Source organism: Chelonia mydas, chromosome 3 (assembly GCF_015237465.2).
Source record: "Chelonia mydas isolate rCheMyd1 chromosome 3, rCheMyd1.pri.v2, whole genome shotgun sequence".
Taxonomy (NCBI): Eukaryota; Metazoa; Chordata; order Testudines; family Cheloniidae; genus Chelonia; species Chelonia mydas.
The window spans coordinates 131,535,043-131,562,951 of record NC_057851.1 but is presented as its reverse complement, the minus strand read 5'-3'; the positions used below and the strand labels follow the sequence as shown (position 1 = coordinate 131,562,951).

Below are 27,909 nucleotides of genomic sequence, written 5' to 3'. Positions count from 1 at the left end.
TAAGGAGACCAGAAAAGGTCTCTGATGGTAACAAGGCTTCACTCTTCAAAACATCATGTCTTAAGATAGCTTAAAAGAAGCATTTACAGTGTTATCACAAGTAGTGTTAAAGTCATCCAAAAAAAAAAAAACCCTAGGCAAAGTTCATCTTTGGACAGAAATGGAACTACAGATGGTGAGAAGTAAATGTGGAGAGGAGTACACAGTGATAATTTCAGGACTTGAAGAACCTCTCCTTCTTCCCAGGGGGAAAAAAACCTACCAGGGACTAAGAATTCCATCTAGAGTGTGGAACAGTGCAAACTGCTGTTCTTATGCAAGCTTCACATGCAGCTCTACCAAAGCATCAATCTTAACCAGAAACTTCCCCTGCCATTCTCTTCAACAGAGATTGCTGATCACATTGGGAGACTGTATATTTCAAGGGCTAAGGAGACCAGGTCTGTACCTGGCTTTGCCACTGATTCACTGTGTGACTTTGGGCAGTCACCGAATCACCCTATACCTCAGTTTTCCCATCAGTAAAAAGGGCTAATAATACTTGCATAACTTCCTAAAACACTTTGTGAGCTACAGATGAAAAGCACTATATGAGGGCTAAGTAATATTGTTTGGTTATTAGTTATGTTATATTGCGCTATGGTTTTGAGATATTGATTCAATGCCATTAGGAAATGCATTTACACCCTTAGAATTGTGGCCTCAGTATGATTTGAAGCTGGGTCTGCTGCAGACATGAAAGGCCAGGGTATGAATGCTAATCCTTTACATCACTAAACCAGTGAGTTGACAGAGTGGTTTTAGGGAAGCAGGGGAAGAGAGGCTGAAAACCTAATGGTCTGTGGCAAATCATCTTTCTCTGCTCCTGTACACCCACACTCTGAGTGGGAAATGGTGATCAGAGAACAGTTCCACTAAAGCTTTATTTAGAGGCATTCAGCTGTAGCTGTAGATAATTTTAGTACTGTTCAGGTAACCAGCACAACTAATCACAAAGCACAGAGAATCCCTAATGGCCTATTATGGCAGAAGTGATGTAGAAGAGATGCATTCCTAAAATCACACATTTGAGATATAAAATTCATCAAAATTACAAACGCTCACATTCTACATAGAAGCTAACTCATTTAAATATTCTTTTTTCTTAAAAGGGTTATTCTTTGTAACAATGAATTATAAGACCATGTTTTGAGCTAGTATATTTAATAGGCTATCAAGCATTTTGATTACACATTTCATTTTTCAGAGAGTTTCTGAGCCATAGCATTTTTAATGTTACTGTAGTGTTTAGATGCTGCTTGTAATTATTAGAACTGGGAGCACTGGCTGTTGGGAGTCTGAAAGGACAGGAAACAGGAAGGAGGGGGGGAAGTTGAGGAGGCGGAGTGAGAGCTACTGAGGGTGCAGCAGCAGCTTGGTAAGAGATTTCCACTTTAAAAATAAAGTCCTGTTGACGTTTGTTAGGACCTTGCCTGGTTGCTACAACATTTTGGCGACGAGGAAGGGATCTTCTGCCTCTGAACCCACCTGCACCCTTTCTGCAAAGCCCGGGTGAGCCTCCAATTGCTTTTAATGCCTGGATCCATATGTTTGAGACTTATCTGCTTGCAATCAGTGCTACAGAGATTTCTGAAGTAAGAAAGTGTGCTCTGCTAATCCACTGCCTTGGAGCAGAAGGGTAGCGTATATTTTACACTTTTCCCCTTGCAGATGATAAATATGAGACTGCACTCACAGCATTAAAGAACTTTTTTGCGTCAAAAGTGAATGTAGTAGCTAATTGCTACAGATTTCACCAGCGTGTTGCTTCCCTGAGGAGTCTGATTGTAACTTGTGACTTTGGGAATATGGCAGATGAGATGATTAGAGACCAGCTCATTGAGAAAACAACCATGCTTCGTGTAAGGGAACTCTTACTTCTAGAACCACAACTTACACTAGAAAAAGCAATAACCATTGCTACTCAGATTGAGTCAGCTACAGCTGAAGCCAAAATTTTGAGCATGGATACAGGAGGCACAGTCCATGCTGTGACTCCTTTGCAGAAAAGTTCACTATCACTGCAGACAAACAATTACAAGAGGAAAACTAATGAAAAACCACCGAATGGCCACTGGGATTAAGTATTCCAAATGAGCACTCACTACAAGTAATACAAAGAAAAACATAAATGCAAATATATGTAGTAGCCACTCCATTCATTTATTAGTGATAGATCTGGTTTCTCCGATATTGCCACCATATACCCTATTTTGACACCTGATGCTCGCTCATTCCCTCATCACCATCTACCACTCACCCACATTCTCAGTGACCTAATGTTGATTTCTGTCCAACCCGATAGACTTTTGTTCCCCCACCCTGTTCTCCTCATTCAACTTTTAGCCCTGGATCAACTCCCCCACTTATCAGAATGGCCACTCACTTCACCTTGTCTTCATTAAAGAGCGCTCCTTCTCTGATCACTCAATAGTAGAGTTCCTTTTCTCTGAACACTATCCACTTCCTCCTTCTATATTTCATATTTTCCCTCTGTCCACTGCCCTCACCTGGCTCTTCTGTGACCATCAGTCCATTGATATCTGTGACTGCTCTGCCTCTCCCAGCCTCCACTTCTCCACTATTGATTCAGTACTCTCCCCACTTCCCAAGATGCATTTGCCGCTCTCTATTTTACACCACAAAATGCTTTCCATTTATTCCCAACATCCAATTCGTTTTAGACTTGATGCCAAATGCCTCTGAATAAAGTCAAGATGCTATGCAGGCTTCCATCCATTACAACTTTGTACTCTTGTTAATTCAAACAGCAGCACTGACTTTCATCCCCACTGACTTTCATCCCCACAAGCTTGGCTGCCTATTCACATCCTTCAGCTCCCTCCCCTTAAAAGCCTTTCAGACACCTCTTCCCTCTCCACACAATATCCCACCAGCTTTCTGCAAAAAGATTGATCAGAACTACTGTGACCTCCCTCCTCTTTTTGCTATTCCTTTTCCCCCTCATCCTCTGAAGTTTCCCACCTAATCTCCACCTCCAAAACCTCCCATATGCCTCAGTAGTGACTGGGACTGGTGAGGTGAGGAAAATGGGACTGTAATGAGGAGTCGGGTGGGGAAGAGACAGGACTGGGGCAAGTTGGAAGGGATGATTTGGGGAGGGGTGGGGGGAAATGGGCAGAAAGGTCTGTGCCCACTAGAGAACACTCCCCTCTGGAGCCTGAATGAGACCCAAGATTCCCGAGTCTCACCATTCCTTTGTGGCCAGCAAATATCTGAAACCCACTGGCAAAGTGTGTGCAACATCCCCCTCCAGTGCTGATCTACATATAACGCAACATGATTTCATGTAGCAAAATCTCTGCTTTTATCTGATCCACATTGTGAGGGAAAGAATGGAACAGTCCTGTGGCAGGTTTTGTCTGTTTTATTTGAAGAAAATGGCATCTATTTGAAAGCTGCTCACAGGGTAAGAAATGTTCAATTAGTTTTGGCAGAGTATGGGTGAGGCAGGAAAATATAGCAAAATAAATGCAGTTTATTATGTTGATTTTTAAGTTTATTCCATTGGTTTAGAAGTGAAGGATTTATTTTTATATAGTCATTTTGCCCACAACTGAAGAGCAGCCACCTCTGGGATGAAAATCAGTCAACAGGAGCAGCATATAGTAACAGAACAGAAAGTGAAGAATACTGTATCCAACTGAAATTATTGGGAGAAATGTTCAGGAAACAGAAGGTTACTATGTAAGTGAAAATTTGGCCAGGACACCAAGACCCTTACAAAGAAGGTAATGGGAATTTTAATGACCACAGGTAGTCAAGATCTTAGTTTTATATCATCCAGAAAACAGCACTCCCCAGCCAGAGACTGTGCCTTTATGCGTGTTTATACAGAACCTGACAATGTTGACTGAGACCTCTAGGCAACACTACAATATAAATATTTTTTTCCAACAATGTGCAAAATACAAATGCAAAAATCATGGATTTGTCAAGATATCCATTTACTTTAATCAAGGCATACTCACTTCATTTTATTCATAACTACTCTTCCACACTCACTGAAATGGAAGGTCTTCTCCAATATAGTCCCTAGATAATTTCAATAGTCTTTGGTTTCAGATTTCCATTTCACCTGAATAGATTAGTTTGCTGTCAAAAAATCCCAGACAACCATAATATGTCTTACCTAGTAATTCATACAAAGAATTTAGAATAGATTTCCAAGTCTCTCCTGCTTCCTTCCCAGCTACGTCAGCAAAATGGGCTGCACTGCTGTACACGTGCAAGCGATCAATGCATTCAAGGACAAGGTTGATCATACCCTAGAAATAAAAAGTTCAGGTTTTCAGAGAAAAAAGTATCTCTTCAGTACAAAGACGTCAATGTAGATTAAAAGATGACAAGAAAAAAAGATACATGACAAAAAAGAAAAATAAATGTAAAACACAAAGTAGATATGTAGCAGATGCAGCCAGCTATCTCTGGGGGAAGTTATTAAGGAAAATGCTGAAGAATGTTTTACAGTGCTTTGTTACTAGCATATTTGCTCTATGAGTCTTCCGAAGTGAAATTAAATACCTGAGTTCCAAGATCAATTACTAGTGACACCAGTGAAGTAAGAGGGATAACTCTCATGCTTAAACTAAGGCACGTGCTTAAGTACCTTGCTGCATCAGGGCATAATCCAGTACAAAGAGAGGGAGCTAATGAGTCTTTTATGACAGTAATTACTAATTACATTTGAGGGGAGAACATAAGATCATAATTCAGGGATCCTGAATGGCACCTTAGTAATTCTGATGTTCAGAAAATTGTAATTTTTTTAAAAAGGGAAAGGAAATAAAACCTTTAATTTCCCCTCCAAAAAATCCAAATAAGTACAGATCACAGGCAAGAGCAGACCCGAAAAAACTAATGGATATCCCACATAAGCAAAACTAGTATTAGATGTGCAGCCATCTCAAAATAAAAATAAATTTTAAAAAATTACTGAAATGATTTATCAGATTGGATTCTGACAATTGATGTACTGCAATAGAAATTTACTAAAACTAGGCTCAGCATTACAGATTGCCAGTTACATGAATCATCCATGAAACTCACAAAAAGAAATTAGATTTTCAAAATGATGCTATTAGTGCAGATAGTTTAATATCAAAATGTCCTCCCAAAAGCTATTTTCAAAATTGAAAGTGTCCCCTCTACCATACTGAGCCCTATGGTTACTCCTAAACCTGGGTTTCCCACAAGACACCCAGCAACCTATAATGTTATTGTTAGGTCAAACCAGGTAAAAACCCTACTGGCGTACACAAAGTAGGAAGTACAGTAACAATGTAAAGAAAAAATTTTACCTCTTCCTGGAAGAGATTTTGTCGATTCTTCAGTGCTCTTAGCCTGTTCTGTTTGTCTTCATGTTCTAAATGTTCATCTGGCAGGTGGAAGTAGCCGATCAAGTCCTGAAGGCTCAGACTGACTGACTCAATGGGAAAGTCAACTGTGGAAGACTTCACTTTCTTGCTGAGAGCATCAAGGCCCCTAAAGTGAGTTTCAAACACTTCTCTAAGTTTTGAAAATGAATTGATTTGTCATTGTCTCTTTTTCTCTTCACTGCTTTAAAATCAGACCTGAGTTCTCTGCTCTAAGACTGTCCTCTCAATGCTTCCTCCTTGCCAACAATAAGTCAAATGCATTGCGAAAAGAGAATTGGTAAAGGAGACTCATATCAGTTCCATTCAGCTTTATTAAATAACCAGAATAGATATTTCTTGGTGTTTCACCTTCATATTTGGAGTGATGAAGGAAATACCATGGACAAAACAAAGGAAACACAACTTTTACACCTGCTCAGAGTGTTTCTGTGTTATCAGGTCACTTACATACTAAATGAAGAGCTAGAACCTTAAAACATTCTGAAGGAATCACTGTAGGAGCAGGAGGAATAGTTACCAATGAAGAAAGAAGGATCTCAGTTACAGTAAATAACTCAAAAACATAACTAACACTTGTTATGGCCCTGCTCCTCCTTCCTTTGAAGTGAGCTTTGCAATTGACTTCAGCAGGAGCAGGATTGGGCCCTATGCAATAATCTTTCTATTAAGGTCACCAACTGTTGAGGTCCCAGGCCTTGAGTCAGCAAGATTCTTCAGAATGTACCCAACTTTCAGCATGTGAGCAGTGCCATTGAAGTCAACGGGATTGCTCATAGGGTCAAAGATGGGGGACATCTTTAAGCAACTTGTTGGGGTCTACGATATGATTTATTTTACAATGTGAAACTCTCAGGCAGAAATAACTATCATAGTTCTTTATCCTTTTTGCAATCTCTTATTCAAAGTCAATACACGACAGTATTTTCAGACAAAACAGTAATTTATGGTTTTACTTACCTGGGTGAGCTAGAAAGAACCAAGCTACAAAAACAAAATCTCAATAAATAGCACACAATCAATTTACTGCACAGTACAATAAAGTATGTCAACATACACAAAAATGGTGAATTCTCATAAAAGAAATCTAAGAAACATGCTCCTTCAAAGAAATTCGTAAATAATGCTTTGAAATATGATCTAATTCAATTTGTGCTTCTTAGAATAACATCATGCTAAAACTGAGTTGTTAGAATAGAAATATGGATGCCACTTGTACTTCTACATAATTTCTCTTCTTCAGCGTTACCTACATTTTTTAAATTGTTACCATAACAATACTTTTTCTCTCACTTTTTCCTGTATAGCATTCTTAGGAGCTTCTAAGAGAGCCTTCACAAAAAAGAAACTATCAAGGGCTTTACTCTACATTCTTTACTTTGAATGTCACATAATAGGCAACTCTTCTAGCAGGCACTTCTGCCTGTCACATCATGAGTAAATGGAGATTTACGTTTTCAATAAATTAGCGTATCTATATATTATGGGTGAACATGGATCCAGGCCAGACACACTTGAAACCAATATCTCAGCTCTCTTTTGGCTTTGGGAAGGGAGCAGCATGAGACTCACTCATTATTTTGCTACTTCCAGCTACAGTCAGAAACAATACAAGAATGTCCTTTTGTGAGCTATTGGGTTAACAAAGAGGTTCAAGAATTAGGCTTTTACCAGTGCCATTTAAGAGAGGGTTCAGAGTGGGAAAGTTTACTATGCTGAGTTGCCTACAATTCTCTCATTCTCAGCAGGCCAAAATATTAATTGATAAAACAATTTATATACACTCCAAGATATTAGAGAAACAAATAATAACAACATAAAAGACAAAAAAGCAAAAAAAGGGAGCATAGTGGAAAGGAGAAAACTCGGTAAAATAATGATCTAATGGTGTGATGGGAAGGAGGAGGATTCAGGTTTTTCAGAAGAAAACATTTACAACAAAATATTGAGATTACAAAGAAATAAAAATAAAATCTTTTTAAAAGATATAAATGGTAGGTGGAGATGTCAGAAATCATGACTATTCTAATGGTTCTAGAATTCCAATTCTTGGATTATTTTAAGACGGAGGAGGGAGAGGGATATGTTCTCTGAAAAAATTTTCCCAAAAAGTTCTAAAATGTTTTTGCAGAATCCCTCATACATTTCCAAAAAACTCAAAAGGTTTTATTTGTAAATCCATATTTGTCCAGGTTTGAAATTTACAGCAAAGAGTAAGAACTTAACCCCTGATCTAGCAAAGCACTCAAGGTCACGATTAATTTTCACATGAGTAGGTCCTTTGACTTCTTCTGGAGCTACTCTGAAGGTAAATTTAAGCATTATTTAAGAGCATTACTGGAACTGGGCCTAAGTTTGCAAAGTAAAATGATACAGCAAGGCAAGCAAGACAAGGAGGAGGAGAAAAGCAATGGAATTAAATTAAACATTTTTGAATTTGAAAAATGACATCTCCAATTAAATAGTGTGATGGAAAGGGCTATATCCTGCTTAACCTTACATAACTATGTAAGGAGCCCATAGGTAACGAGATAGCGAAGGCAGATATCTTGCAATGCAGATGAGGACATGGCTCCGGTGTGATCCTGGCGTAGCCTGCTAAGGACACTAGCAGCTGCAAATATACCATGAAGGAATGTACATTCATGCCCACAACCCAAGGTCTGAAGACGAAAGTGCTTTGCTTGTTCCAGTTTTATTTTTAACCAGCATAAGGCAGTCTGGACACCTGGCAAACTATCCATAGAGTGGCCTTGAGCTAGTGGTATAGTTGAAAGTGTAAAATGAGATTTTAGTGGAGAAATAAGAATAAAACTTATATTTTGTGCCACCAAATATATACGATAATAAACTGATTTTTTTATTTTTCTTTCGTGTCTTCACAAAATGATTTTGAAGGCCATGGTTTAGCTAACAGCAAGCTTATGACTTCACTCTCTAGTGTTGATTAAAAATCACTTAGTTTGGTCATAAGGCAATAAGAATAATATAAAACATATCAGCCAAAATTCAGTCACGCTCAATATTTTATTACCCACAATCAGAACAAATAAACAAAATCATAAAAAGCTCTAAGCAGGAAGGATGATAGCAATAATTGGTGCCCATCTACAACAGTTATTGTACTGTACTGCTACTATTTTATGCAACAACACTATTCTTTCATTTTTCCTGGCAAAAGCATCAATTTGTTTGTTGATATTATTTTTGATATTATATTTGATATTATATTACCACATTTTAACTGTAGTTAGAAAATAAAGCACCTCATGGCCTGCTTGATAGCCTCACAAATTCTGGCAGGTGAAATTTTTCTTTTCTGTTTAGTTTGAATCTTAATGTCAACATTCATGTTTATAAATTTATATCAAGGTTGAAAGAGAAGGGAAGATTAGAAATGGAGAAAATAAACGGACTGTAATTCTTCTGCAGATTCCCCTTTGCTTATTGTTGATAAAGAATTACAAGGCCTATTATTGCAAATATTGGTCTATTTTTTTTTTGCAAAGCTAAATTGCTCACCGTGATGTCAATGATCATTTGGGGTGGGACATGGGAAAGGAAAAGGACGACAGAAAAGGACCACAGTAAAACATACCTTATAAACCGGTTGAAAAGGAAGACTGTACTACGGATGACTCGTGCTGTATGGGATTCTTCATGCTGAGATCTGGACAAGGTCAAACCATCATCCATGTGGCCTTCATGGTGCATTATAGCCTGCAAGACAGAGACAAAGACCAGCTATTGCAAAGAAAAACAGAAGGAAGTTCCATGTTCCTTATTTGTAAAATATGTAGTGAGAGGGGAGGGGTGGAGTAAATACAAAAATACACACAGAGAAACCAAAGTTAATCAAAATCAGATTAGCCTGTATTTTACTGCCTGGTACCCAGTTATACCCTGGTATTACTTAAAGCATGTCCAGTTCCATGACAATTTTAGTACTACCACTTCTGAAAGGCTTACCTACAAAGCCATCAGAAGTCAGCGTTTTCCACATTAAGGTCATATCAAAATGTATATGGCTTTACCTCCATAGGAAAGTAAATATATGGGAATAAATTAGGAATGGGAAACATAAGAACTATGCTGAACATCAGCTCTTTCCCCTTATCCACCTGCACATAAAACCTTCTAAAATTCAGCCACATCCAGAAATGGCTGACCCTGGATGCCAACCCTTTTACTGGCCCTCTTTCTTAGTACACCCTGGATCACTAGAGAAAAGCCTAGATTTGATCATGACTAGCTACTATGTTTTTAAAGATATTAAACCTAGTGTATTAAACCATGTCAGTTAACGTATTCTTAAACACCACCTATGTTCTACTGTAAATGTTTGGGGATACTTTTCATGTAAAAAAAATGTTGTACATACTAACAACATACATAAAGCAAACACTTTTCTTAACAGAGCTGTGTTTATGTTGATCATATGAGAAAACAACTTCAATGCACTGTTGTGCTTAACATTTTCCATGCACGAGAATAAAAAATCAAAGTTATGGTTTCCCATTACTTGGCTGTTGTAGGCCTGATCCAGTGCCCACTGATTTCAGTAGTAGTCTTTCTACTGAGTTCAATGCATTTTGGATCATGTCCAAGTTGCTCTACAAATTATAACTTCAAATTTCCTGAGTGTGTGAGAGTGTAAAATCTTAATCATAATATTACATTGTTGTTGTTGCCACCTTACTTGTTAAATATTGAAAGATAAATTTAAACACAGAAAGGCAAACTGCTGGTGCATTTATCTGATGAACTCATTCAAATAAACTGATATTTCAGACAAACATTCACAGTGAACACCGGGTTTATTTTATCTCAGGCATTTTCTTCATTAAGAATTAATGTCATGCCATGTTAGAAATTTAAAAATAAAAAAAATGTGCAAATATAGCATCTGAAACATGGCTCAAGAGTGAAAAGCACCTTTTTTCCTCCTTTTCAATGCTCCAATAACCACAAATAGAATCATCATATTTTAGGGGAAAAAATACACCTCCGGACTGAAAATAAGAATCAAAAATTTCAGCACAAAAGGCAATATTTCAAAACATTGCCCACACCTGAAAGCACAGATGTTGAGTTCAAGTGCTTTCTCAATCACAACTATAGACCACTGGAGAACAGAATTCTACATGGTACTGTTAGCATTCTCAGACGGTTATATGGTTCTTTCCTGCAATCAGCCAAACAGCTTTCCTTTGAGCACTATCAAATTCAAGAACATTTGTAAGCTAACAGCTGTAGACTAACAGGAGTAGCTGGATTTAGTTTTTAATTTAAGGAATTGATGCAGGCTGCCATCTTGATTTTCAAGACTTTAGGATAGATCTCCATTGCAAGAAATGATGTCTTCTTAACTCAGGTTAGCTAACCCTACAGAGCTTACTCAGGTTAAAACAGTGAAGACACAGCAACTTGACTTTCAACACGGGTTAGCAGCTCGAGTTAAAATCCCTTAGGGGAGCCAAACTGCTCTGTCTTCACTGCTATTTTAACCTAAGTTAAGACCACACTTTTATTTTATTTTTATATTTATATTTATTAGAAGACAACCCCTAATATTTGATAGAAAGGAAGGCTTAAAATATTGAAGATGTAGAAATTAACAGCAGCCTTTGATTTTCTTCAATTTTTCCCATGTCGCACACAGTTGTGAGTGAATGAAATGTATCCTTACTCACGGTCTTACCTTGCGTTGCACAGATCCCATTCTTACAGACTTTGCATCCACAGACTGGTACGTGAGCCACAGGCCTGTGTCTGCATGTTGTATGTAGCATACTGAGTCACCATACTTTATTTCAGATGCTCCCATTCCATCAACCTCTTTTCTCATCCCTATATCCAATTTTTCCTAAAGTGAAAAAAGGTGCAAGCCCAATTAATAAACACAGCAACAAACACTGAATGCTGGATGTTATTTTCGTTGGTTGAAGGAACTGCAAGAACCCACTGTAGACTTTGTTGTATTCCCTCATTCCTTTATTAATCATTTTGGCCAAAATGATTAATAAAGGGGGAAGCAATAAAAACTACTAGCTTGTCAGCCAAATACGTGAGTGAAGAGAGAGAGCAAGATCTTCTCTGTACAAAATCCAGGTGAACATTATTGAAGAACATATTTTATATTCTATGATCTGATTTTCCAGTCAGTTTAATCCCAGTGAGCTAGCATAAAATGGTATAAACAAAATGGAGAATCAGACCTTATATTGGTTAATCAGATTTCAGTTTTACTAGCCTATGCTCTCTGCAGAGCATTCCTCAGAGGTACAAATTCTGCTCATCCTACTCAATCTTCAATTAGCAGGAGTTCTGCACAAGCAACACCAGTACGACAGATCTCAAAGTAGTTCAGGTAAAGAAAACAAGAAAGTCTGCTCCAGCATACAACTATGTGTCTGAAAACACGAGACATAATAGGCATACCGGGTCAGACCAACGGTCCATCCAGCCCAGCATCCTGTCTTCTGAGAGTGGCCAATGCCCGACGCTTCAGAACACGGCAATTTCCAGTGACCCATCCCCTTTCATCCACTCCCAGCTTCCGGCGGGTGGAGGTTTATGGGCACCCAGTTGCATCCGTGACCATCTCAGCTAATAGCCAATGATGAACCTGTCCTTCATGAAAGCGTCTAATACTTTTTTGACCCCACTTATGCTTCTGGCCTTCACAACATTGCATGGCAACAAGTTCCACGGGCTAATAGCACCATGTGAAGAACTACCTCCTTTTAAACCCACTGCCTATTAATTTCTTTGTGTGATCCCTGTGAAGGGGTAAATAACACTTCCATACTCATTTTCTCATACACCATTCATGATTTTATAGACTTATTATATCCCCTCACCCCCTTAGTCCCCTCTTTTCTAAGTTGAACTTTTCAATGTCTAATCATTTTTGATGTCCTCCTCTGTATCTTTCCCAATTCTAATACATCTTTTTTGAGATACTGCATGCAGTTCTGGTTGCCCTATTTGAAGTGTGCCCGAACCGTGGATTTATGGAGTAACATTATGATATATTCTGTCTTATCTATCCCTTTCCTAATGGCTCCTAACATTATTAGTTTTTTGTTTGTTTTTTTTTACTGCCACTGCACATTGAGAGGATGTCTTCAGAGAATTATGCACAACAATTCCAAGATCTCGAGTGCTAACGGCTAACATAAACCCTATCATTTTGTTTATATCATTAGGATTATGTTTTCCAATGTGTATTTCTTTGTACTTAACATTGAATTTCACCTGCCACTTCGCTGCTGTCACCCAGTTTTGTGAAATCCCTTTGTAAGTCTTTGCAGGCAGCTCTGGACTTAACCATCTTGAATAATTTTGTATCTGCAAACGTTATCACCTCACTGTTTCCCCTTTTTCCAGATCTTTTACAAATATGTTAAACAGCCAGGTCCAAGTACAGATCCTTGAGGATCCCACTATTTCCCTCTCTCCATTGTGAAAACTGACCACTTTTTCCCACCCTTTATTTTCTGTCTTTAACCAGTCACTGATCCATGGGAGGACCTTCCCTCTTACCCTGGGTTTGCTTACTTTGCTTAAAAGCCTTTGGTGCTGGACCTTGTCAAAGGCTTTCTGAAAGTCCAAGTACATTATATCAGTTGGATCACCCTTGTCCACATGCTTGATGATTCCCTCAAAGAATTCTAATACATTGGTGGGGAATGAATTCCCTTTACAAAAGATGTGTTGATTCTTCCCCAACATATCGTGTTCATCTGTGTGTCTGATAATTCTGCTCTTTACTATAGTTTCAACCAATTTGCCTAGTGCCGAAGTTAGGCTTACTGGCCTGAAATTGCCAGGACTGCCTCTGAAGCCTTTTTTTAAAAAATCAGCATTACATTAGCTACCCTCCAATAATTTGATAGAGGCTGATTTAACTCATAGGTTACATACCACTGATCCCTCATCTCCAGCCCGAGCCCTGAGCCAGGGTCTGCCGCAGTCTTGACCTGGCGGATTGTAAGCAGGCCCTGCAGCCCAGTGGGAGCCTTTCCAGTCGCAGTTTTGTTACCTCTGGCTATCCTCTCATAGCCCCAGCCACTGCTAGCCTCAGTCTCAAGGAAGGAGCCTGTTTCAAAAGGTCTCTGAATAGTCCCACAGTCCAGTTCTGCCTTGAGGAATTTCTCGATAAGGTATGCTGCCTCCTCCAGGCAGGTTACCTGGTAGCATACGACAAAACTTCTCCTGCACCACCATCTCCACAATTTTCTGTGGGGAACATACCTCGGGCTTTAACCAGCAAGAACAGAAATCCCATAACTGTTGAGCCTCTGCTCAAAGCCAAGAGTCTGGGACAAATTCTTCCAATCATAACTAGCAAAAATATCCTTCTTTGCTGGTCCCAAATAGTCCACATGCCTGCATTCAATGCTCCATAGACCTTTGGGGAGATCCCCTCCATAGCACCATGTGCAGTCTGAGCCTTCCCTGTCAAGGACAGGGTTTCTTTTGATGGCCCACACATCTTAGGGCTATTGGTGGGCACCTGCCCCCTGTTCAAAGATCTCCAGGGAGGCCTCGGGGTTCTCCTCCAGCCCCATCTTAGTGAAGAAAATCTCCCCAATACAGAAGTAACCAAGGCATCACCCTCATCTGAGAGTTCCAGCCATCCTGATCCAGCAGTTAGAGCAGAAACCGCTGCTGCTGCCGTTGAGACTACTGTTGCTGCTTGTGCTTGTTGTGTTGTTGCTTCTGGACCAAGAGCTGCTGCAGCTACTACAGTGGCTGACATCATTTCCCCAGCCATCTCAACAGGGCCTCCCTATCTATTTCTGTCTTCCGGCTGTAGTAACTGTTTGTATGTATTCTCCACCAAGTGTCAGCTGGTGGGCACAATGTATTATTTAAACACAAAAACGTGAAGTAACACAAAACAAAGCGATTCCCCTGACCAACACCAGCTGCAGTCTCCAAAGGTCTTTCCCTACCCCTGCTCAGCTACAAAGAGGGCATGCCCCTTCCTTCAGTCCCCTGCAGAGTCATGTGACAGGCTGGTAGCTGTTAACCTTCTCTTGGCTGTTCCACCCTTTCACACCAATGCTTTGGGAATGACTAGAATGGTTCTAGCATAGCAACAGCAGCAGTCTGGGGACGCGGCTTGATAGTGAAGGCTGTCAAGAGATGTTTGTCTTGAATTAAAGAGAAACACGATCTCCAAGTTAGTGAGGGATTTGCAATGCATTGCTTACGTAAATGGAGTAGTCATGAGTATCATCAGAAAGTTTTTGTTCACAAATATGACTGGATTTCTACCTCCTACAAAAATTATAAATGCATTCTGAAGCACTTGAAAAAAGTTCTAAATTATTGTTCACAGAGAATTCTTAAACTTAAGTTTGGTAACATTAGGCATCCTAAGAAAATATATTCATTGATTCACTTTATTAAATTGCTTTTGATGCAGATTTTAATCTTGCTCTGTTTGAATTCCTGGGGTGATTTAAATTCTTTTCTTCCTCCAGCCAATTATTTGATATATTGTAATAGTTGACTTGTTCATGCATCTGATACTGATTGTAGAAATATACTTTTAGCTCATAATTAATTCATGGATGTTTGCTATAGATATATTATTTGTTCATATCATGTCTCTTAGTGTTGTATTACATTACATTATTTTAAAATGTAATACAAATACGTGGAGATAACAAAAATGTAAAAATGTGAAAGCTTTTATAATAGGAAGCTGTGTGCAAATACTGATGCAAGAATCACCACATCAGGTCCCATTGTTACTTGAACAAATGACTGCCCTGCACTGTAAGCAGGGGGGCCTTTGTTCAGGCTTGCTGGAGGAAGGCAGTAGTGCTTTATGGTGGTGGGGATGAGGGGGAAACAAGGTCAGAACCTGCTGTAAAAAGGTGGTGTTGGTCAGCTTTGCAGCCCTGATGCACCCCCTTGGAATGTAAGGGCGGAAGGCTTTAAAGGCGCAAGCTCTGGCATTGGAAACCCCTTTCTCCACACAGCAGGCAAGGTAGCAAGTTGTGTGCAAATACTGATGCAGTAATCACCACATTAGGTCCCACTGTTACTTGAACAAATGAGAAGCTGATTTCAAGCTTCTGAATTGCCAAAAAGCACTAGTCTTTTTTAACTAGAGGCATTTATCCATGTTAGTATGCTGTACTTCCACAATCTAAGATTGTCTTTTTCAGTTTGGCTTCTCTAAGACTTTACTACAAACTTTAAGCATAGGAAGTTTTTGTCTCTCTCCTGTGGACAAAAGGTGGAAAACTTCTAACAAAACCACAGTTTGAAAGAGTGGCCATCTCAGGTTCTGATGTCCAGAAACAGATAAAATCAGTACTATAAAGAGGACAGGGCTCCACTGAACATGGGTAACTATGGTAGAAAAAATATATTTACATTTGTCCCTACTAACATAGGGTATTATAACACTCACTGCATTGTTTTGTTAATTCAAAATGTGTATTAATAAACGTACTCTGTAAAGTATCATCTTAACATGATATATATGGAAAGGGAACGGAAAGTTTAAATTAAAATATTCAGTACTTTCTTTAACAAATATCCAATTGTTATAGAGAATAAAGACACGGCTAGAACATATCTGAGGTGGAGTGGAAGCTACAACAATGGTTAACATCATTCACTTACTGTGTAAGGTTGCATGCTGACAATGTGAAAAGCACGATCTCAGTCCCCACCTCAATCCAAAGAACTTTCCTTGGCAACTAACAAACAAGTCAAGTTTTTGTTTAGAATGAACTGAAACACATTCAGCTTAACTCTTTCCATAATTGTTATCAGTGTTACAAGGCACTCTGGGACCATCAGCTATTGCCCCATATAGGTCATGCCTATATCAATTTTATAGTATTTTGAATTCTATAGACAGCATGATGTTGTGTGAAGAATATAGAGGCTAGGAAAGCTAGGGAGTGAAGGATGGACTGTGGTAGATGGGAAACTGGAAAGGAGGAGATGTGAGAGGAGGCATGGGTATAGGGGAAAGTGGAAGTGGCATGGCAGAGAGGAGACAGTTGTGTGCTGGGCTGCACATGAGGGTAAGAGGAAACTGCAGGGTGCTCCAGGGAAAGTCAGAGCAGGACGATGCCTTCCTGGTAATACATACGCAGACAGTTTAAACAGGTTCAGAGGACTCATCATATGATCTAATATAAACCATCTCATCGCTGTCAGAGAAAAGGTTGAAATTATCACACTATGATTTGGTAGTGGTATGATGCCTGCTGGGACAATCTCCACATTATGAAGGACCCCACGCCACTTTATCTGTAATGATACAGCCCTTAATTACATGATCATATGCTATTTCCCTCTTTCCCCCCTCCCCCAACTGGACATTTTCCCCAGTGTGATTAACTTTATTACACTTATAAAGCAAGAGCTCTGCATAGTTATATCTCCACCGTACTGAAATCACACTTGTGACATTTTTCAGAGTAACAGCTGTGTTAGTCTGTATTCGCAAAAAGAAAAGGAGTACTTGTGGCACCTTAGTCTCTAATTCACTGGTATGCTCCACTCCAGTGTAGTAAAGCAACCATAAACCTATCTTAACTGGACAATTTTAGTTGTCAATTCAAACAATTCTAACAGAATCTTCCAAAATTGAGCCTGGTGAACAATTCTCCCGAAAAGGAAATCACATAAATACAGGTCTTTTTCTGTGCATACCACCTTGTACTTTTAAAGGCTAATGTAACATAATTGTATCTTAATATCAGTGTTGAATGTGCATGATTCAACCTACTTAGACTTGAAAGGGTGTTTTACTTCAATATTTCTATATAGTGCCTGTGCAATATGCATACTAAAGATTCACATAATTAAGTTTTGCTCTTGGAATTTTACCCTTTATCATCATCCCCTTCCCGTAATTTTTGTGGCATTCCTTTGACTTTGACATTCTATCAGATGTCAATGAATAAAAAGCTACAGTATGACTTGTGTTTTCAAGTGACATTTTAATGGATTTCCTGAGCTCTTTTAAAAAGAGTCAGACTGGATGCGTAATACTCACAAGTGTATCATAATGCAGCATTTTATTAAAATTGACATATTTCAGCCCCCTCAAAAATCAGGGGGTGTTGTTTAAAAGTTAGTGGGAGAAAAGAAGAGACTTTTGTATGGAAAGAAGAAACATGATAAAGCTGAATATTTATTATGTAATGATATTTTTCCACTACACAAAAAGAAAATGCTAAAGTCTTATTTACAATATACAAACCCCACACATTTAAACTACTGCAAAAGGCATATTTCTATGGCAGTTTTGCTTACTTACTTAGGGCTGCAATCCTGCAAATAGTTCCACTCTGGCAGACTCTGCTCCCAGAAGCCAAAAGGACATCCACATGGAACAGTTTGCAGAAACAGGGCCTATGAGACTGTTCAAACCTCCTTTACTAAGAACCTGCCAACATGTCTCCAGTGTTCTATTGACTGTGGAGTAACCAAACTTCTGATCATCCAAATGTATTTTAGTTCCCCCATGCATTTCAAGAATCTGAATCCCACTACAATTCTCCTTTATGTATGTGTTTAGCCTCCCTGAAACGAGGGTTGTCTGCTGCAGCGTCTGTATTTTGTTTAGCATGTCCTGAGGAGGATATTTCAAGCACTTCTCGGGATTCCAAGTACTCAGTGTTCTGTGCCTAAGTACCCCCTAAAGAATTTTCAATGGGTTAGGAATGCAGCAATTTTAAAATCAGCATATCAAAATAAATCTACTTTACATGATCAATTATTGGATTAAAAAATGGCATTTACATGAATTAGTTTTTTATTCTTTTATAGAAAATGCTAGAAGTAATCCTAGACAGCTGTGTGCTATAGGGCAATAACCTCTACATTCTATCAGCCTTATTGACAATTAGAATTGTTTGCTTAAATTATTTCAAGAGAAAAAAATTATATTAAACTTATGTTTTACATTAATACCTGAGTCCTTACTCAATAGTTCAGTTCATTACTATAGGTTGATCATTGTTCTACACATTTTGATGGGGGCACTTACACATTTGGACATGGCATTTGACAAGGCAGAGTTTAAGACCCAGTCCTTGGATGTAAGAAGCTGTGTAGCTACAGCCAACAACCCAGCAATTTAACTAAGAAACCACGGAACTCCTTCTGATTTATCAAGTCTGTTTAGAAACAAGCACCTGACTCCTTAAAGAGCTGGGGAATTTAAAACAGCAGCCAGAAGAACATCTCCTCAAGCATCTAGATATAGACAGATGGTATATTTCCCTATTCTCTCCCATGGCAGATTTTCAATTACAGCATTCTTTAGCTACATCTTCAGTTTGCACTCTAGTGGATAGAAGTTTTAATTTCTCTTTTGAGCTGTGATTGGGGGAAAAAACCCTTATAAAGCCCCAGTCAACTTCTAAATCAAATTTCCAGCTGAAAAATTTGTTCTTGCTATTATAGCAAGCACCACTGAAGCTTACCACAACTCAAATAGAAAATCTCTTTTTTTCCCCAGTTTGTTTGCCTTGTGACTATGTATATAGTTAGCTTCCCTGATTTGTCACTGGTCAGGTGTCCCGCCCTCATGTAGAACTCTCACATGAATGGTCCTCCCCAGGCTCTGCAAGAGCATTTACCAGTGACAGCGGCAAAGCTGAAACTGAACACACTTCAGGCCAGCATGTGCACACAAATGTAAGGAGGGGTGGCCCTAGGTATGTTGCTCCCAGGACCCTCCAATGATCCTTATAAAACACAACAGTGAGCAGAAAAAGGCCCAAACTTATTCTTTATTTATTTAAAGGAATTTTTAAAACCTCAGGACAAACTATTTAAAATGTGCCCTCTCTGAAAACTTGAGATTATCCCTTTGACTATGTCCATTCCACAGCTTCCACAAGCTGGTGAAAAAGCTACTATGTTGACCAACCTCACAAAAGAAATAGGAGAAATTCCCATTAGTCTTGAATCTGTAATCCTCTGTTAGTAGAGTATAGTTGCGTATTCCCAAGCTACATCAAAGGATGCAGTTATGGCATTCAGCAGCCCATAAACAAATACATATAAAAGAGTTGATGAATACTGAATTCTGCATCAGTATTGGTTTGAATTACTGACCTCAAACAATTGTTTGTGAGAAATATTAAAGAAAGAAAGAGAGGGAACTGACAAAAATTTAGATACAGTATATAACAGAAATGGGCATAAAACAAATCCACTGATCTGAATGCCTGTGAACTTTACATATGGATCAGAACTAAGTGGTTTGGAAGTATCTCACATATATTAGTGGCCCAGGTGTAGGAGGCGGAGAAATGGTTGTAAATTTAAAAGAAGAAATAAACTATCTTAAAAACATAATGCATTTTAATTCTGTTTTATTTAACAATGATCATTCTTATTAAAATATATAATTGGTCAAAAACCTGACTTCCAGAAAATAATCCTTCCCACGTGAAAATGCTGTTTGTTGTTCACAATATCAATTTTCAAATTAAAATTCTAACTATTTAATGTGTGATGAAGTTTTGGGCATCACATTTCTTTATTTTGCAAAGATGTTTAAAGAACATTAATACGAGAGAATATTCTGATTTTTTTTTCAGTTCCTTCTGCCAATCAAAACTGGATCCTGATGTCTAAACTGTAATAGCCCCACAATACGTACTGTGTATAATTCATGACACAAGCCATAACAGTGCTTTCTCAATTGCACCTGCAGTTAGTTATTGCCTGCAGAGGTGCCGGTGTGTACCTCTGAGGTCATGGAAGGAGGCATTATAACCAAAGAAGCACTGGAATGAGGGTGAACAGGACTTGCTGCCCCCGTAGGAAAAATGTAGTTGGCTCTCCTGACATATTCCTCCTGTTGATGTTCATCACTGTAGAGGTAGTCAAGGCCATGCCCTACTCAGATACATTCCTTCTGAGCTGACTAGTAGTACAGGCTCATGAGCACACAGCAAAAGTTCAGCTGCTTTCTCCAATTCAGGGGAAAGAGACTCCAGACTTCCCTCCTCTAAAGAACTCATTCTGGGATAGCTATGATTTGACCACACTTAAGTTTGATACCATAGAGCAAAATATCTGTAAACTTTGGGTTAATTTTTCCCCCACTGCTAAATCTGAGGCCTGACAACTCTATTTCACAGCAAAACACGACACTAATTTAACAAGTTCTGAGTTGCAAACTAAGTGTAATGAATTCATTTTCAGCAATTAAGTGCAGACATCCTATGGTCTTTCCCCAAGCTCTTCCACAGTCTATAGTTAAAATGGATTTTGATGATCACAAAATTAACATCAAGTCAGAGGTCAACTCCCAATGTGACTTTTCCAGCAGGTTGTTGGGCTGTCCCTGAAGCAGCCCCAGAAGGAGACTGACTAGGGGAGTCACAATTGCCTTGTGTTCACTCTACTGCTCCCGGGAAGGAGTAAATTGTGCCAGGTCTATACCAGCTGCAGCATATGCTCCCCAATGTGCCACTATAATTCAGATAGATTCCAGATTTTTCCTAGTTACGACTCCTTCCCCCACACCTACATGAAGTGGGAGGGATGTAAAATATGAGGAGCCAGTTTCCCCCTGCTGCCAGAAAGCAGTAATAGTCAACACAAGCACAAGAGAACATGTTAAGCCCCCACTGCTCTCTTCAGCCAGCACATAAGATGGGCCACAGTCTTGCCCTTCAGTAACAGTAGTAATGATAAATGCTCCTCTTTAACATAACAGATTATCAAAACTTCTGGCCTGAGGCCTCCAAAGATTCTAAAAGTTGGGTTGCCTCTCAAATAATAGCTTAAAAATCACTACTAACTACCAGCCAGACTTTAAACACTGCATTCATAACAACTGATGCAAGCTTACTGAACACTTGGATTAAAAATAAAGGAAGTAGATCTCAAGAAATTGGATGTTATAATTCTTAGAAACTCAAAGATTAAAATGCCTCATCAAGCAGAGTACTTTAACGAATCAAGACACGTGAAGCATTTCCTAGGCTGAAGCCTTCACACAGGTGTATCTTCTACTAAATTAAATGGAATTTCTGCCCATGTAAGGAATACAGGATCAGACCACAGGACCCCTTTCTCTGGGTAAAATGTCTAGAGTGGCAAAAAGGGGCAAGAGCAGAGAGGAGGATCTCAAACCAGAGTGTAACTTTTTCAAAGCCCACAAGCTAGCTTCCCCTCCACCCAAATCATCATCATGTATCTGAAGCTTTAAAGCATTCCCCTAAGAATTCTGTATAAACAGGATTTCACTGTTTTTCCTGCCATGTCTGAGGATTCTACTGTCACATTGCTCTTTTTCACTATGTTTTTCTAATTGGGAGAGAGAAAGCCATTGTCTGAGCACCCAAACTATAGCCACCAGATCTAGCCACCAAAAATCCCCAACGCCAGATTACACAAAAAATATATACCCAATTTCAGGTGCCTAATTATTGTTTATGACCCTGAGTGTACAATGGAAGAAATTATACAATGTCTAAGGAAAATTCCCATAGAAATGTTAATACAATTGTTAAAATTTGTAACAAAAAGCAAACATTGTAAAGGATAAACTAACAAAAGTACTAATTTTGGAAAATGAAAATTTTCAGTGATATTAGGCTGCAACTGCAAACACAAATTGAATCATAGCACATTTTAAACTGTTCACTCACTACACAAAAAATGTACGCTTCCCTAATTTGAAGTACCTACAAAAAATTTTAAACAAAAATGCTGAATACATAATTTCAGCTAACCTAAATGTAGATTAGATTCACAGATAAATCGTTTAATTCAATAAAACGGATTTCTTCATTTAATTTAAAAGAAACAATCATGTAACTGCCTCTCATCTCACCAAACGAAGTAAAAACAGTGAAAGAACTACGGAAGTTCCCAGAAAAATTGTTAGAGACACCTGGAGATTTTTCATAAGTGGGTAAGCAGAGTAACAAAACCACCAAGCAGCACTACCCAAGCGAAATAATGTAATATAGCTTTTTGGAATTAATTCTACTATTCTGAATTTCCTTATTTATAGTGAAAAGGTAGAAAAATAGGAAGGATTCAGCTAAGTCATATAGTGGAAGATGTATAAATGCCACAAGGAACGGACAAACGTAATTCAGTTCATAGAAAGCCTAAGGTGCAGCAATGAGTCTGGGCTAACTAAAAGCTTGAACACAGAAGCAGATAATAGAAGAGGCCCACAGGGATAAAAACACAATTGAATGTTTGGTGGCACCTTAACTTCATTCATTTCTCTATTTTTTCCCTAAATGTATTTGAATGCTCATTAAAAGAGAAATCAAACATTGCCAGTCACATTAATGCTCCATTTGTTTTGTACCTTGGAAGACCGAAAACAAAACGCTGTAGATTTCACGTCAGCTTTCTCTTTGTCCGTAAGAAGAAGACTCTTGTCATCCATGAGGCTTAAATATTTCCCTGTTGTTATATGTCTTAGTCTGAATAGCTGTCCCCATCTAATGTGGCTTCCACTCCACCTAATAAAGCAAGTTCAAAGGAGGATTCTTAAACAAAATGTTTAAAATTTAATGTTCTAGACCAAACAAACATATTTAAAGATTCATTATTATTCAGATTAGTTGCAAAATCATTTTAATGTATTGGCATAGAATGTCAAAGTCCACCCGTCATAGTACAGTATTAACAGAAAAAGCTACACCTTTTTTGGCTATCTGACGCGGTATCACTCCAAGAGGTACAATAAACTCATGTTTAAATTAACCTGTTAATAAAAAGTATTATGACAAAAGAAAAAGGTAAATGAATTATGACTTTTTCCAGTCCCAAAGAAGTGGAGACAGGAGGCTTTGACTAGAACCAAGAACACCATCAGTACAGTTTAACAGTTTAACTTTTTTTTTTTTTAATCTTTTCACTGGTGGAAAAGATTACTTCTCTGAGCTGTATTTTCTGCACTGACAAAAGGAAATGCCATCCGAATGGCTTGAAACCTGCATATGCAGTGCCTCTCCCCTGTGCCACTCTGCCATAGCTCAAGAGAAGTCCTCTCAGGTATAATGAAAGGAAGCTGTCAGTGGGATATTTGAGAGAAAGTTTAGTGCCCTTTCATTACAAAAAAATAAATTCAGATGTTGCAGAAATGGCTGCTTACTGACAGAAAAACAGAAATAATTCACAGATGAATTTCAGTAACTAGAGGATTTTACAGATACCCTGTTGCATCCAGGAGAGGAGATCTCAGCTCCAAAGTATGAGCCAAGACCAACCAGGTCCTCACTTCAACATTTTATCCACTTGTAGCTAAGTTCACCAAGCTTCCCAGATCACTCCTCTGCTCAACTGTCTGTGCCCTCAGATACAGTGTTCACAAAATAATTATAAAACCAATCAACAAGAGCCTGCCCATATGCTTCAGATTCTGCAGGAGATAAAGGGAAAGAAGAAGGGATGCTCCCACCCTGGAGTTCCACTCACAGTGGACTTCAAATTGAGGCACAGAAAGAGCAGGGTCCCAACTCCCTGCTTCAGACTGAGCCTCCTGTACTAATCTCCTGGCTGTACTCCAAATGTGTCGAGGTACTCCTCCATCAGCGTTCTCTCATAGGAGCTCTCAAACTTTACTTAGAGTGGACGCTGGAGGGAAGGGACCATTCTTTTGTTCTGTGTTTGTACAGTGCCTAGCACAATGGGGTCCTGGTCCATGACTGGGGCTCCTAGGTACTACCACAATACAAATAAATAATATTCCATTTTGTTTGAAACAGCCCAAACTCATCATTTATGGGTCAAATATCACTGACTGGTATTGGTGAACCTACAGATATTCTATTTCAACTAAATCTAAATTATCCCACATATCAGAAGCTTGCATTGCCCCTTTTTGTTTTTATATAAATTCTTATGTACTTTTAGAATGAGCCCAAGCACAAAATTCCAAAACAAATTAAAAGTTTTTCCCTGTATGTGTTTCATATGCATCTGTACACTAGCCTAGGTCCTATTCAAGGCACATCACATACGTCATTATCACTGTAGACTAGTGTAACAGATTTAGACTATTATCTGTGCAATAAAAATATCCATTTGTTTAAGCACCTCTTCATAAGTACTAGGTATACTGTCTGTGTAAATCCTGAAAACACATTTGGTAGCCATTTTCACAATATAAGTAACCTCTTGGCTTCCATTTTCTTAAAGACATTGGGGAGGTTCTTGGTTGTTTTAAAACACACTAGAGAGACAGGGTTTATTTCTGTCGCCTACTCTTTTTTTTGTTTTTTTAAATGACAGTAAAAATGTTGAACTCTGCTGTGGGATTTTTAGGTGGGGAGGGAAGGAGGATTTATATCTCATAAATGCATTCCCCCCACATTAAGTCTTTTATATGGCAAGGTGAGCACCCACTACCAAAACACATCCAATACATACAACTGTCGGCTGGCATGAAGATTCCATCATTCAACCATATAAAGACCCAGGGCCTGAGTCTCAGTGATCACGTTGCAGCACTTGGGCCAGGGGAGGCAAAAGTGGCTGAATATCTCTGCGTTCCTCATTATGGAGCCATGCAGGAGCCTACCTTAGAGCAGACTAGGGCTGCTCTAACTTACACTCTGCTTCACATGGCCCTTATGGACTATAGGAAGAAGAGAATAGCTGAAGTGTAATGCACTCCAACCACACTTCCAATTTGCCCTTGAGAGATGGCAGCAGAGCGTGCACTGCCCTTACACTAGCTCTAACCAGTCAAGGAAGCCTTCTGGGTAGTGAATATTCTGAGGAGGCTGTTTCTGACCCCTTAAAGGCCCCCTCTGAACAGCCAAAATGGCATAAAAGCGCTTTAGCATAACAGACTCAAGCCCACAGACAACTGTGGGCAAAACAATGATAAACGCTACCACCAGCTGCTCTGTACAAAAGATTCCTAACAGTCTGGTGTGAATTTACATTGAGACTGGCTACGGAATCAAAGCTGTGCAATGCTTCAGGGGGTTCTGTGCTCGTGAAGAGAATTCAAAAACAAGAATGGAAATTGTATGGAAAAAATTGTATGGAAAATCCCATCAGCATAGCCTGGGGGAGGAAGCTGGACAGCCAGAGCACAAGTTCTAGGTTGTAGTGGGTGGAGAGGAGGAAAGACAGTGATTTTAAGAAAAAAGAGAAATTGGGAAAAGGAAGTAGGACTGGGGAACAGTGATGGGTTGGTGACAGGGCATGCACAATTGTAAAAAAGAGGGGGTGTTGATTTATGAACCAACAGCAATAACAGTCTTAGAACCAATCTTATTAAGAAATATTCTTCTAAAGAAAAGATGAATAGCATAAAACAAGATCTTTCAAGAGCTCAAGATTCCGTAAAATGAACACTAAGCTATTCCAATTCCAATGTATTTTCCTTGCAATTACTTAGGCCTTTCTCTCATTTCCATCCACCACTTGATCTTTCCTTTTCTAGTCATAGCCCGTGCTATCCTTCCCCCTCTGATAATTCTTTGCCTAAACCCTATCTTTTTGCTCTGTCCAAGCCTTCCTCTCCTATTCTCTTCCCAGAGGAAATACTGAGTCCACTTTCTGTTGTCACAACCTCCCTCCCTACTGGACTTTCAATATCCAGGTGCCTGTGCCAGGGTTTATATTAGCGGAAACACACATAAATCTGGGCTGTTGTATATTTCCTCTATGTTGAATCATAAAAACTCCCAGATTCAAGTAAACTTTCTGAAAGTTTCAAGAATGAGTAAGAATGCACATGCATATTATGTTACTCCATCTAATGTACCAGGAAACTCTGTGACCATATCTGCACACAAAACTGTGTAGTATACTACTTACTAGAGCAAGCCTTGCCCCCGCAAAAAAAAAAATCTTACAGTCCAAGCCTGGAAAGACATTAATCTAAGTAGCCTCATGACTTCTGTGGGATAAAGCTAGGTATGTGCATAAATCTCTACAAGATTGGAGTCCTAGAATGTAAAATATTGGGTTTACTCTCACTAATCAGCACTACTTATTGTGGTGTTTGCAGGTCTGAGTCATTAGATAGAGAGATTTTCAGGACAGGAAACAGATTTTAGTCTTTATTTGTTAAACATGTAAGTGTTGCATAATATAGTGTTGTGTAGTAGTAATAACAAACATATATACAAATTAGACTGATTTGTCACAAATCATGTGTCCAATTCGATACATTCAAAATTTACTTCTAATCACTGATGCACATAAATTTGTCTATTTAGCACCAGCTGGAAAGTTATAAGATGACACCTTTGCTAACAAAATAATACATCTGAAATTTGGCAATAATTGTGTCCCACCCAAAAAAAAAAGTTTAACATTTTGATAGTAACAGTCATGTTCCTTGTAAAGAAAGATTACTGCTGTCAGGGCTGACTTGTATTGCAGATTCTTCTGACAATTTCTCTAAACCTGCAGTCTGTACACATTGCCTGTCAGTTATGCCATAAGACTATCAAATCGTAACATAACTCACTGTTCCTGTTCCATTATTTGCCAGGTGGTACACACTGATGGTAAAATACTACCCTGAAACATGTGAAGAGAAAGGTTTGGGAAACAAAAAGGCAGCGATTCTCTCATGGTTTCATTGCTGTTGCTCAAGCACAATTCAGTCCAAAAGCAACTAAAGGGGAGTGGAGGGAAATCCTTCCATTCCCCTTATATATATTCAACGTCTTTTAACATCATCCCTTTAAATGGCATGCACACATTAAACAGCATCATTAGAGTGTAACACTTCCCCACAGCTATTGTCATTTAGTCTCTAAAATGATAATTTGTCACTTCACATTTTATCATAACTGCATACTTGTGAGTGAAACTTTAAGGCATGCTTGTATATTACAGTCACAGCTAAATAAGACACAATACCCAGCAAGCACTCCAACTTTACATCATACTTTTGCAGATGTTTTCCTTTACAATACAGGCTGTCTAATAATTTTGGATCTTAACATAAAAGTGACTGTTTAATACAATTTTTAGCAGTGCTACGTATTTGGGTAGCAAAAGAACCTGAATACAACTATAACTATAGAACCAGAGTAAACCAGAAGAAAGCCAAAAAAACTGGGTGTGTATTTGTGCGAGTTTTTCGGTTTATTTGGGGCTTTTTAAAATGCATCAGAAATTTATGGGGACAAAGCATAGTAACATAAAATCTTATTGGAATATGACCACCATGCAGGAGCTGTCCATAACCATAAATGACTGGAAAAGGGAAAATAAAACCACAAATATTTGAAATTAAAATAGAATAATAGAACCTGGATGTGATTCAGCAACATATTTAAGCACACACCTATCTTTAAGCACAAGCAGTCCCAGTGAAGACAGTGGAACTATTCATGTGCTTGAAGTTAAGTACACGCTTAACTATTCATGTGCTTGAAGTTAAGTACCTTGCTGACTCAGGGCTTTCACGTTTGCTTCTAGTTTTTACCTACTGTGCTATTGACTTAGAGACTGACCC

The 27,909-nt window shown here is 38.8% G+C and overlaps 1 protein-coding gene across 2 annotated transcripts in view; it reads right to left on the bottom strand.

The window, feature by feature from the left end:
• The window catches only part of RYR2 (ryanodine receptor 2), a 699,456-nt gene that overhangs the window by 369,643 nt on the left and 301,904 nt on the right, over positions 1-27,909 (bottom strand). For both annotated transcript variants that reach the window (XM_043544343.1, XM_043544344.1), the window contains 5 exons: positions 22,780-22,936; positions 11,137-11,301; positions 9,034-9,155; positions 5,361-5,544; positions 4,193-4,328 (listed from right to left, as the gene is read on the bottom strand). In XM_043544343.1, the coding sequence (XP_043400278.1) occupies positions 4,193-4,328; positions 5,361-5,544; positions 9,034-9,155; positions 11,137-11,301; positions 22,780-22,936 (764 nt within the window). The remainder of the gene's footprint in view (positions 1-4,192; positions 4,329-5,360; positions 5,545-9,033; positions 9,156-11,136; positions 11,302-22,779; positions 22,937-27,909) is intronic.